This window comes from Apteryx mantelli, chromosome 2 (genome assembly GCF_036417845.1).
Source record: "Apteryx mantelli isolate bAptMan1 chromosome 2, bAptMan1.hap1, whole genome shotgun sequence".
NCBI classification, from domain to species: domain Eukaryota; kingdom Metazoa; phylum Chordata; class Aves; order Apterygiformes; family Apterygidae; genus Apteryx; species Apteryx mantelli.
Genome location: NC_089979.1, coordinates 142,423,443 through 142,436,176, shown reverse-complemented (window position 1 = coordinate 142,436,176; position 12,734 = coordinate 142,423,443). Strand labels below are relative to the sequence as shown.

Here is a 12,734-nt window from a genome sequence, read left to right as displayed (position 1 = left end):
CAGGGTAGAATGTTAGTAGAGGTATGAATTTCACTTCAGTTCTCCCATATGGGACATTTTAAAAGTATATATGATTTGGCCTTTTAATTGCAGGCAAATAGAGACCTTACAGTCAAGATCTGATTTAAACTTTTTAGTAGAACCAAACTTTTTAGGTATCTTGAAGGGTAATGAGTTGCTGTAGGAAAATATACTCTGAATTTGCTGACTGCTGAGGTGTTATTCTGTATGTGCAACAGCATGAGATCTGCATTGGGTCCCTGTATCTGAACTATGCCAGGCTGAAGTTATTTTACACGTACTTAGGATATGATGATATAAATGTTCTCTGTAGCACTTCTTATATATATAAAAATATTTATCAGTTTAGTTTAAAAAAATGAGTGTTAAAATATATAATTTTTATATATATGTGTATATATACTTCTATATTCTTCTTGCCACTGGGAATTTAAAACATCAGAAGAGTCAACATAACGGAAATTCAGCAAGTAGATATTTTCATATGTATTTCAGAGTGCATTTAGCCTCTTTCTTGTTACTTACATGACATCAGTGAGAATTTCAGGGACCTAATATATAACAACCACAATAGCTTATAGAATGTCAGAATCCAGTTCCTCCTTGCTCTACAGGTTGACCCACTGCCTTCCCTTGGGTTTGTGAGGCAGCTGAAGCCAATAAGTTTTTATAATAAATATTTATAATTAAAAGATGTTATCTCACTAGAAATGAGATGTCAGTCCCCAGTAGCTATGAATGAGTTGGATATTTCATTAATAATTTAGGAAAAGCTATCCCTTTTTATTTGTAGGTATTAAAAAATAACCAAGGCTATGAATCAATCAGTGTATTTCTCCTGTGGTGTCTGGGTATCGTCTTATAGGAAGCTTGTCCCATAGTAATTATAAATCTCACAGTGATAACAAGATATAGCAGAATTGGTAGAGGCCCTCTTCAAACTCACATGCCATTGCCTTTGCCATTAAAATAAATTTTAGTGAATGGGCACAGGGACTGTACATACTCACTGCCTCAAAACATATCCCCTGGGTATCAATCAAGATTTCTAATCCATTCATCCCTTAGAATCAACTCTTGCTCTCAGCTGCTGTTAAGGCTGACACAATTTCTAGAGAAGTCAATGGAAACATTCTTATTGACTTCAGTATAGATTGTGTCAGGCACTGATTTCTAAAGTGCTGCAGAGATCTTAGGAAATCAGACCTGTTCCCGTGTGCAGAGAAGGATGGATGCTCTCAGCCACACAGGGCTCTTGCTGCTGGCCAGAATGGCTGCTGAAGTGAAAGTGTGCACAATTTCTTCAGCGTGGGAAATATGCTGGAAATGGCCACCTAATGCTTACAGTAGCAGGGTGCAATGCTCCCCTTCCTTCACTGTGGGAGTGTACAGCAAGACAGCTTGCCTTGCAGATGCCTGCCTCTGCCCATCCTCTATTTATTCTTTCTCGGGTGTTTGGCCTCAGGGCAAGATTTGACGCAACATTGCTTAATTCACATTCTCGTAGCTGCACTGCAAACATTTTTCAGCCTTGATCTCAACCAAACCTGTTGGTTTGGAGATGCCAAAGGCACGCTGATATTCTGAGGTGATAATGTGATGTCTAAGTAATTTTGGTTTTGTTTGTTTGATTTTTTTTTTTTCTGTTTATTTTAGCAAGAAGGTGCTTGTGTTGTCACAAAACACCTTTAAACAACTACTTTTCTTTCATTTTGTAGGGCCCTATTGGGGCTGCTGGTCCTCCAGGCTTCCCAGGTGCTCCTGGTGCTAAGGTATGAATATCTGCTTCTACTGGTACATTTGATAGAGAAGAAATATAGTGATTAGTGTTGATGGGCAGCAAAAAACACCCCTCTCTGAAATGGGGGTGCTTTCATATCAGACAGTTGTAGACCAGAATGAGGATAAGACCCTACAGTACTTGCAGAACTTCATTTATAGGAATGCTAATTTAAAATACATCAGTTATTTCACAGTTGATTTCCCCTCACCCTCCTGCCCTCAGCATTCAATGTTCCCAAGGTATTTAATACAATATTATATTACTGAGAGGAGAATTCTGTTATGGTATCTGAGTCTCATTCTTTTCCAGAAGTGACTGTATCGGCTTGTGTGATGGTTGCAGTTCTACATCCAAAATATATGTGGTATAGACCAGGAGGCCAGCACAACCAGCAAGTCATGGTTTAGGATCTATAGTTACTAATTAATTAGGTAGATGCTAACTCAGAGCAATGATGCAAGGCAGGCTCAGTGAGATACAGAACCTAATTTTTCTTCTGCTTCCTACATGGTTCAGTTGTATATTCCTTTGAAAGGTGACATGGATCATGACAACTAAGCAAAGTAGCAGTTTACATCACTTTACAGAAGTATTGGAGGGCACAGAAGCTACAGTTGAGTATCAGGCTCCTTCCAATGTGGGTTCTTAAAATTGCAATGGAGAAATTGCATTTAAACTTTCCAGGTTTAGAATAATACCTTTTTGCACTTGCTAACCTTAACATGGATGATTCCGTTTATTGTTCAGATCTTAGCATTTTTATCTGGGTAAAACTCATTATTTTGAACTCTAGTTTGTCCAAGGAATGACAGAAGATTTGGGACAAGAGTGTTCAATTCTGCTGCATTTAAAAATTCCACTGACCGTTTGTCAAGAAGCCTAGAGCTGTATTGAATCTGCACACACTTAGATGTAGGGTGGCACTTTTTTCACCCTTAACACAAATACACAAACTCCATATCTGAGCAGGCAAAACTTTTATCTTGATCCACATGTAGAAGAAATTGGAGCATTGGTTGCTAGGCCTGCAGCTAGGCTGCAGGGAAGAGGAGACAAATTTGAGATCCTACTCTGGTTACTCTTGTCAAAATGCAATACTTCTGGAAACCATGAAGTCTTCTCTGATGCAGATGTCAATGTGGTTACAGCATGTAATTTTGAGAGAAGATGACCTAAATCGCCAGTGTGAATCCTGACTCCTTATAAAATTACTGAAGAGAAGTTGTCGTATTCAGTTTGCGCATCTTTAGTAGACTTAGTGAATACTTATACCAGGAATCTTTCTTCGTGTTGTTTACTCCACTGCAAACGCTGTCCCAGAGCATTCTGATCAGGCATCATTTAGCATCAGTGCAAATGACAGTTTAAGGTGCAAGGTAATGGTGAATAAGGTCTGTTAAACTTTGGGAGGCATCTCAGGCCAGTCCTGGAGGCACTAGACTGCAGTCTACTGCAGTCTACTTCTTCTGTGTGATCTGGGGTGATAACATAGTTTCTCAGATATGTTCAGCGCCTATTGTTTCCATGTTACCCATGAGCTTCAACAGGGCCTGCCTAGGCTTCCCAGCTTCAGTGCCTCTAAAATCCCAAAAAAGCTCTCAGCTCCTTAATTGCCTGGCCTCTGATCAGGAATATATATGAGACTGTCTTCTTAATATCAGGCTAATACCGGATTGTTCCACTACTGCCCTAACACTGTGCACACTGATAGAGGGCTCTGTCCTTTTCTCAAACAGGGTGAAATCGGACCTGCTGGTAATGTTGGCCCTACTGGTCCTGCTGGTCCAAGAGGAGAGATTGGACTTCCTGGTTCTAGTGGTCCTGTTGGCCCTCCAGTAAGTAATTTGTCAAACCTTAACTATCGTCGGATGGGTTCATCTGAGACTCTGAATTAACCAGTATCCTTTTTTCTGTCTTAATAGGGCAACCCTGGTGCTAATGGTCTTCCTGGGGCTAAAGGTGCAGCTGTAAGTACAGCCATACTCACACTTCCTTTCTTCAAAAACCATTTCAGTTACAGAAAAGATAATGGGTTCACAACACATTTTCTCTCTCTGCTGGACAGGGTCTTCCTGGTGTTGCTGGTGCTCCTGGTCTGCCTGGTCCCCGGGGTATTCCTGGTCCTCCTGGCCCCTCTGGTCCTAGTGGTGCTAGAGGACTTGTGGTAAGTGACCTTGTCTATTGCACGTCTTCTTTTGAAAATTGAACAAAGTGTCCACAGTAGTAAAGGATTTTCTCTGGTTATATTTTTGTATTTAATGCAGATATTTTCATTGCTTCACTGTAAGTAAACATTATAGTTCATTTATGTATCTCACTGCTTACTTCAGCCACTGAGACTGAAGAGATTCGCTTTGTACTCCTTTAGGTGCAAAGACTATTAAGCTCTGTCCATGTTGATGCTATCCGGCAGCAGTCTCACAATCAGGCCCTCAGTGGGTATCCTTACCAGAGAAACCAACCCTGAATGTTTCATAGTTCAATTAATGCCATTTCTAATCATCTTTAATATGCTTGTTGTCTATGTGTAGGTCATGCCTGTTAAGGCAAAAAATGTTCTCTGACTATAAAATAGAAGCAGGCATGACCCTGGATGGTTATTTTTTGATTCATGAAAAAGCTACGTAGAAGAAATATTTTTATAATGATGCTTAATTCTATGATCTCTTTTTGTGTTGGACTCTAGGGTGAACCAGGCCCTGCAGGTGCCAAGGGAGAAAGTGGCAACAAGGGTGAGCCTGTAAGTATGGTGACATGTGAAAGTTGTTTCAGTGAATAAAGTCTGATAGCATCTCCTGCACAGCATCTAATGACTTATTTTCCTGTTTGCCTCAAACAGGGTGCTGCTGGACCTGCTGGTCCTCCTGGTTCCAGTGGTGAGGAAGGCAAGAGAGGCAGCAATGGTGAACCTGGCTCTTCTGGTCCCCCAGGCCCCGCTGGTCTGAGAGTAGGTTTTTTGGGGTTTTGTGTGTTTTTTTTTTTTTTTTTTTTTTTTTCATGTTCCAAAGTAGAAGTGAAAAGGAAAGAGAAAATAAAGCTAGACTCACAAAGGCAAGTTAAGAAATTATGAGTCATTAAATTTACAGTAATGCTGCTGTAAAGACCACTTGCCATTCTGAGTCCTTTGATTATTTTTGACCAAGCCTTTTTTGCTTTGTATTAATGCTGTTTACTGTCTCACCCCTGAAATGTAATTATAGGTTGCTTTCTTTATCTACTGTTTAATATTTAGTGCATTATCTTTGATTTTTCTTGAAACCTTGTGAGAGGATTTAACTGCTTAAAAGAAATACTGGCTCACATGTTAACATGAGGCAAAAGTTTCATTTTAACATCTTCAAGGGTGCCCTTTTCACTGGGCAAGAAAACAACTCAGTGACCTTCATGAGGCACATGGCCTCCTGTGGGAGCAGGAATTCACTGGGAAAGGATAGGAAAAATGACTGTTTCCACCAGTTTTTTTCCTAGAAATAAGGATTTGGTATTGCACCATATGTAGGGTCCGCAAAGCCATAGAGAAGCCAGTAAGGCTCTGCAGAGAAGTGAAGGTGAAACAGCACGGATTGAGTAGGGAATCCCAGCTGCTGGCCAGACTCACTGTTAGGTTACACTGAACACTGAAAATGCTTTGATTCCAGAAGATTAGAATTTAAAGAACTCAGAAAGAGGGAGGGTGATTTCATTCAGAATATTCATTTGCACTGAGCTCTGTGTGTTTAGAGCTACACTCATCTCAAATTCAGCAGATCTGCTTGGAAGGCTGGAATTTAGTGAATGTGTCCACCTTACAGAAATGGATTTCTCTTTTTCCCTTTCTTGATTTATTTTGTGTTCATTTGCAGGGTGTGCCTGGATCCCGTGGTCTCCCTGGAGCTGATGGCAGAGCTGGTGTCATGGTGAGGCTTTTGTCTGAGTCACTATTTCTGAACCATCTCCTTTTACATATGGATGTGATGCTTTTTGTTACATCTGTCTAATTTTATTTATTTTGTTAGGGGCCTGCTGGTAACCGTGGTGCTAGTGGTTCTGTTGGTGCTAAGGGTCCTAGTGGTGATGCTGGCCGCCCTGGTGAGCCTGGTCTTATGGGTCCAAGAGTAAGTTTGAACTCTGTGGTTTTTATTACAGAACTGTGCAAAAATAAATGACTTAACTTTTAGGGATAAAATTATTCAGAATTCCAACTGCAAAAATCAGTCTGTGCTAACCACACAGGCATTTCCATCAATCCATTGAAAAAACACCCATAAGGAAATGATTAAGCAGCATCATAATGTTTACTGAAATTAACTTTTGTATGTGGTTAGCATCTGATTGCCTTGGTAATGAAGCAGGTTTCCTTGGACTGGATACTGCACTAACTTCTGAGAGGTGGTTCATCTTGTGATGATTTACAGAACATGATCATTAAGATCACAGTTGAAGTGTGCATGTCCTCTGTAACTCATACTAACAAAAAGAAAAGCAAATCCTACTAAAATGATGTAGGATGACTGATCTCAATTATTTTGATTTTATTTTACAACTGATTTCACTGAAAACAGCCATCCACTTCAGTGGTGCAGGATCCCAGCCAGATTATGTCCATGTCATTTACTTCCATCCTCTTTAATCCTCCCTTCTTCCCTTCCTACTCCACCCCATGACATGAAAGAGTTTCCAGTGCACATGTGGACTACTAGGGACTTGCAACTATTTAAGCACATTCTCTGCTAAAGCAGGGTCTAATGAGTTCATTCTAATGAAATAGGTACATACCTAAACTGAGTCATTTTCAGCTGAAGTGGAAGCACACACTGCCAAATTAAACTTTGTGTTTTAGATGTAAACTTGATAGGACGCACAGTCTTGTTTCCAGAATGTATATAGATACTGTCTGTGTGTATGTGTAGAAAAAAGAATTTTTTCTGGTAAGCTGTTTGGTGAGAAACCTCTTCTTTTTCAGGGTCTCCCAGGTCAGCCTGGAAGCCCAGGCCCTGCTGGCAAGGAAGGTCCTGTTGTAAGTACCTGTTTTTCACTCTGTTTCCCCAGTGCATTCTAAACATAGGCATAAACTGAGATTTAGGAAGCAGAGACCTCACTACTGAGCTCTAACACAACTGTTTAGCACCATATTACCCAGAAGATCAGTGAGAATCTTTCCATTCATTTTTGTGGGTCTCAGATCAGGCCTATGTCCTGGATTAAGGACCTCTACAACAGGGAGAAAAATGGAAGAATTCATGTACATGTGATCTGTAACCAGCTTTTAAAAGTTAAAGGGCATTTAACTCCATGCACATTTCTCTTAAAACTAAACTCTAAGCAGCAATTAAGATACCCCAGCCATTTAATAGCATGATTTCTTCTTCTAGGGCTTCCCTGGAGCAGATGGTAGGGTTGGGCCAATTGGTCCAGCTGGTAATAGAGGTGAACCTGGCAACATTGGATTCCCTGGACCAAAAGGTCCCACCGTAAGTACAATAGAGAAACTTTCTGTTACTATGAAGGTATTTCTGGACAAAGCTGTAGGTCCCCAACTCTAACAATCATACAAGTCTCCCTGGGTCCTGCTGCATTGCTCATTGGAAAACATCCACTTACATTCAAAGTTTCTGTCTTGAATTACTTTCCAATTATTCAAAATATGATTAAACAAATGAAAAACAATGGTTTATGGATATTTGGACATTAAATGATAATATATGTCCATATTATCATTTTTGCATGTCTATTTTATCATTTCTGTATACATACTTCAGTAAAAATTCTGTAAAATTTGGCCACCAAGCCTAAGTTTCAGTTCCAGGATATTGTTATTTATGGAGCACAATCCAAAGCTCACTCTTTATGGAAGAAAGGCTACCAATTTCAGTACGGTTCTTGATATGTCCCACAGATGCAACAGATAACAGTAATTATCTCCTGGATGTGTGGTGTTGCTATACATACACATGCACACATATGTATAATGTATTACATGTGCCACTATGCAGGGTGTCGTAGGCCTGGATTATGATCTCAAAAAAAAAAAAAAAAAAAAAAAAAAGAAAGGATTTTTGAAAAGAAATGACATTGGTATAGGTTTTCTTTCTAACCGGTTCAACAAGCCAGATGGAGCTTTTTTTTTTTATTTAGGGCTAAAAAGCATTACAATAAATCTTCAGACAAGGAGAGTATCAGTCTTTATCCTAATACAAAGTCTTGATTAACTTTTGTATCTTTTTATTTCAACTTCAGGGTGAGCCTGGCAAACCTGGTGAAAAAGGCAATGTTGGTCTTGCTGGCCCACGGGTATGTGGATATGTTTTCTCTATCAACCTATGGAGAGAAAAAAGTAGATATTCAAGGCCACTGTAACAAGATAGCATTGTCCTGTGCAAGCATGAATAGATGATGAAACAGAATAGCACTTTGCAATGCATGCATCTAACTTCATCTCAGTGGGGACTCTTACTTAAGGATTAACACTAACATATATGAAAGTTACCCTTCTTGGGTTGCCTTTCCTATTAATAGTAAAAAAATAGCATTTCCCATCCAAATTTTAGAGGAGAGTTTATGGTTTCTAACTTATCCTGCAAAATTCCAGAGCTTTCTTACTGATGGTTGAAATTTACTAAACCTTTAAGGGATCAAATAACTGTCATATAACTGACTGTTACGGCTGACAAATTTACTGTCAGTCAGTAACTGCTTTAAGAGATCAAATGACTGATAGCCTGGTGTGCGTGGGGGGGAAATGCAGCCTCTCTGCCAGGTTATTGGATCTGTAGTTCTGAAAGAAATTTTCTTAAGGATGAATTTGGTGCAATAACTAAAACAATCACCAGAATCTAAAGTTGTAAGCACCCTCACTACCTTTTGATCGTGAAACCCCTATAAGCAAATGGATATAAGTTGAATAAAACTAAGACTTTTGCCTCAGTGTACAGGTGTGACTTCAAAATAGGCATCTGGAGGCCTCTGCTTTCAGCACAGAAGTGCTTTAGAGAGATGCTATTCATAACAAATCAAAACTTTTAGTAACAACTTTTAACATGTTTAGGGTGCTCCTGGTCCTGAGGGAAACAATGGTGCTCAAGGTCCTCCTGGTGTCACTGTAAGTAACAACTTCCACATAGATCCACTTTGTGGTTTACCTTGCATCCATGGGACTTCCCATTTGAAAAGCCATTTTCCTTTATTTCTGCTTCCAAGTTAATCACTAGTTTTTCATTCTATCCAGGGCAACCAGGGTGGAAAGGGTGAACAAGGTCCTGCTGGCCCTCCTGGCTTCCAGGTAAGTAACTGTGCTCTGCTCCATTTTATCCATGGATTACATTTACATGCATTAAGTGCTTCTCCCTTAACTTTATTTGTATCCTTGTTTCTTTACACTTAGGGTCTGCCAGGTCCCTCAGGTCCAGCCGGTGAAGCTGGTAAACCAGGCGAAAGGGTGAGTGACAGATACAGTACTCCACAAGTAGGGACAGGCATTGCATAAGCATTATGTTTATGCTTGCACATGTGGTGAAACAACAGCCTGTTGAACTCCTTTGCCGAAACAAAGTGATCTGCATTAAATGCAAAGTTTAATAGTCCTTTTTGTTAAAGCTAGCCACAGATGAAGTTCTTTTGGCATTTGCAACACACTTATTTTTTTTCAAAGTTTTGGTATGAAAAGGAACAAAGCCAATCTTTTGCTTTTCAGGTCTTAAGAGGGAATAAAATGCCCCCCAAAAGACAAGACAAGACATGAAAAATATTTGACTTCAAATTTCTTTTGAAATCTTCATGGTTCAATCTAACCTGCATTACTCCACTTATATACCTTTGCATTTCAGTTGATTTCAGTGGCTTAACAGTGGCATACAACTGAAGTAACTCAGTGGTAATTCAAGCTACAGGTTCCGCACAGTAGAAGTGCATGATGTAATCTGTAAATTGAACATCCTGCGGGACAAAACCACCCTTAAAGCTCATAGTTACGTCTCTCTGTGTCCCTGTTAAAGAGTTTACATTGCACGTTCCTGACAAATGAGCAATGAGCTTGGAAGTTAATAACTACTTCTTTCTTCGGATGAGAAGTGTTTCTTTATATTTCTGTGTATCTGAAAGACTTGTTTCTGATATGCTGCTGCAATTTGAGAAGCATTTCTATTTGCTACTAAGAAACAAAACAGAACACATTTTAAGCTAAGAACTATAACAAGTTTGCTTTAGAAATAAACTTTACTAATCCATCTTCTCCCTTTTAGGGTCTTCATGGTGAATTTGGTGTTCCTGGTCCTGCTGGCCCAAGGGTGAGTAACTCATCTATAATCTACTACAAACTGTCTTAATGAAGTGTTTAATAATAATATTATCTATATACATTTCCAAGTTTTTCAAAACAAACAGCTCCTTTCAGTTACAGAACATAATTTGTTGCAGCAGACTACTAGGAAAGAGAGAGAATTTCCTCTGCTCTTTCCACATGTTGGGGTATATAGTTATATAATACACTAGTTGCCGGTTTTAGTAAACTTCTAGATAAGCAGTACAAAGATTACTTATGGAATGATATCCTGATGAGCTGATCCAATTTTTTGAATTAACGAGCCTCACAGTGGGAAGGTGGATGGCAAAAGATTCATCCTACAATGTTACACTGAGGCTTAGTGCATGTAAAAATGTTCAGCTCCAGTACCTCTGGCTAGACCTGCTCATCCTGGCCAGTTCAGTCATACCATGCCTTGCTAGCCAGCTCCTACCTCCCATGTAGGTGGTGTCTGACCTTTGAACAAATGGTGGGCTGAAATAGTCATTGGAAGCCTGGAATAGTCATTGAAAGATACTGCCCCATCTCCCTCCACTTCTGCACTGTGGAAAAAGCATCTGCAGAGAGCTTTGTATGGAGGCTTTCCTAGATGAGAGAAAAGTCCCATTTATGCGGAGGAATGAGTAGTCAGGTTTCAGAATCTCAGTTTATAAAATACTTGATTAATTATTTGCTTTCCAAATGCCCCTATAAAGAAACTGAGGTTGACATTTAAACTAGCTATACTGCTTCCTCATTTCTGTGATGGTTGTGAACCTTCTGATTGTCAGACTAAAAGTATTCATGACAAATGCTGCCATGCATTCTTATCATCCACATCATTCAGTTTAAATAGCACTTCCCCTCCCTACATTTACTGCCTCATGGCCGTATTATAGACAATAACCCTGTCCTCTTTCAACTTTCATTTTGCTAATCTGTCCAAGCCAAGTTCTCTAAGGTATGCTCTCTGTTCCCTTCATCACTGTAGTAGCCGCTATCTGTACCTGCTTTAGCTTGACTTAAGCATTTTGAACCCAGACAGACTGTATTTCATTCAGTATTCCAAATTAGGTCCTACCAGTGCTTTGTACAATGGCATTAACACTTCTAAAAAATACCTCACTGCTCGCTCAAGGTCACATTTGCCTTTTTCATGTCCACATCCTATTGTTAGCCACCAATGGTTATCACCTTTCCCCTTCTGTCATTTTTGCCAGGTAAAACTTTCATTTACAACACAAATCCTCATTTTTGGTACCTAAAAACATGGCCTAATACTTTGCCTTATTGAATTTTGTACCCCTCCTACTATTATTGTCATCTGCAAGGTTATCTGCTTTTTCCTGTGTAATAAGTCAGTCCTCCTTCCTCTTAACAGGAATTTCCATCTTCGTGATATCTGCATATTTCATAGACATTTTCCTTCTTTTTCTGCTGCTCTGGCTTTAATGAAAAAAATATACATCCCTGGGGGAACAGCACTGCAATACAAGTTTGTCTTCTGCATCATAGGTGGTTCTCGGCACAATATGCCAACTTTCCTTTAGCCATTTTTTTTTTTTTTTACTACTTTATAGTTGATCACACTGGGATAATTTGAGCTTTCTTTAGTAAAATTGATATTTCTATCTTTGATAAATTGTTGTGCATTTGAGCCCAGTTTCTGGTAACCTCCACATCTCTAGTTGACCTTTCTTTCAGAATTCATTCTTATACTTGTTATAAAATAGAGGTCACATTAGGTGTTAGTTGTTGCCATTGTTCTCCAATATTCCGCAGGTATTTGCCACTGTAAAAATAATTGTTTGCCAATTACTATGGCTCTAATTTCATTAGGTTCTATAATCCGACCCCAAATTGGTATTAGAAGCTCCATTTGACAATGGTATGCAGGACATTTATTATCAGAATGAGCACAGTAGCCAAAGTCTGTGTTCAGGAAGTACTTGTACTTAAACTATCAGCTGTTATTATGATGAAAGGCTTTGGCGTTTCACTTAGATGTCCTTTTGTCAAAAGGAGGAGCTAGTTTTCAGGCCACTTTAGTTAATATCTGCCCAGTTCTAATGTAGTTCTTAATGTTTTGTTCAGCTAAGAACACATTTAATGATCACTGCTACCAATCAGTGCTTTTAAGTTTCTGAGCTAAAGAACTATTCAAGGAAAAACTCAAATCAGGCTGCCTCCTGCAGGGTGAGCGTGGTCCTCCTGGTGAAAGCGGTGCTGTCGGTCCTACTGGTCCCATTGGAAGCCGTGGTCCATCTGGCCCACCAGGCCCTGATGGTAACAAGGTATGCCTTTTCCAGCTGTTGTTGCCTCATTTGAATTCCTGATGTGGGAAATCAAACACCTCCTTTGTGTGACTGGTTGCTGGTAACAATTAGTTACCTATACACCATAGCCACTAGGCTGTGTCCTCAAGTGTTGTCAAGTGGTAAAGCTCCATCCCAGCTTGTCCACACTAATACAAAAGTTTTTTATGTTTAGCACTACAGACAATGGGAAGGAAACTCTAGTTTGGAACCATTTTGAATGCAGCTTGTCAGATGGGTATACTATTAGTCTGTTTTGAGATGGGGTCGAAGACTTTAGCCAACATTCATGCTGACCTCTCTTTGCACATACTCTGGGACAGAAGTTCTTGGGTCTAATGTGCAATATTTTCCAAAA

The 12,734-nt window shown here is 39.6% G+C and overlaps 1 protein-coding gene across 1 annotated transcript in view; it reads left to right on the top strand.

Annotated features, from left to right (window-relative positions):
* Positions 1-12,734, top strand: part of COL1A2 (collagen type I alpha 2 chain) — a 42,547-nt gene that overhangs the window by 14,344 nt on the left and 15,469 nt on the right. The window contains exons 16-31 of the mRNA XM_067291680.1: positions 1,740-1,793; positions 3,541-3,639; positions 3,727-3,771; positions 3,870-3,968; positions 4,491-4,544; positions 4,644-4,751; positions 5,647-5,700; positions 5,800-5,898; positions 6,747-6,800; positions 7,156-7,254; positions 8,021-8,074; positions 8,829-8,882; positions 9,009-9,062; positions 9,165-9,218; positions 10,021-10,065; positions 12,257-12,355. Coding sequence (XP_067147781.1) covers positions 1,740-1,793; positions 3,541-3,639; positions 3,727-3,771; positions 3,870-3,968; positions 4,491-4,544; positions 4,644-4,751; positions 5,647-5,700; positions 5,800-5,898; positions 6,747-6,800; positions 7,156-7,254; positions 8,021-8,074; positions 8,829-8,882; positions 9,009-9,062; positions 9,165-9,218; positions 10,021-10,065; positions 12,257-12,355 — 1,125 coding nt within the window. The remainder of the gene's footprint in view (positions 1-1,739; positions 1,794-3,540; positions 3,640-3,726; positions 3,772-3,869; positions 3,969-4,490; positions 4,545-4,643; positions 4,752-5,646; positions 5,701-5,799; positions 5,899-6,746; positions 6,801-7,155; positions 7,255-8,020; positions 8,075-8,828; positions 8,883-9,008; positions 9,063-9,164; positions 9,219-10,020; positions 10,066-12,256; positions 12,356-12,734) is intronic.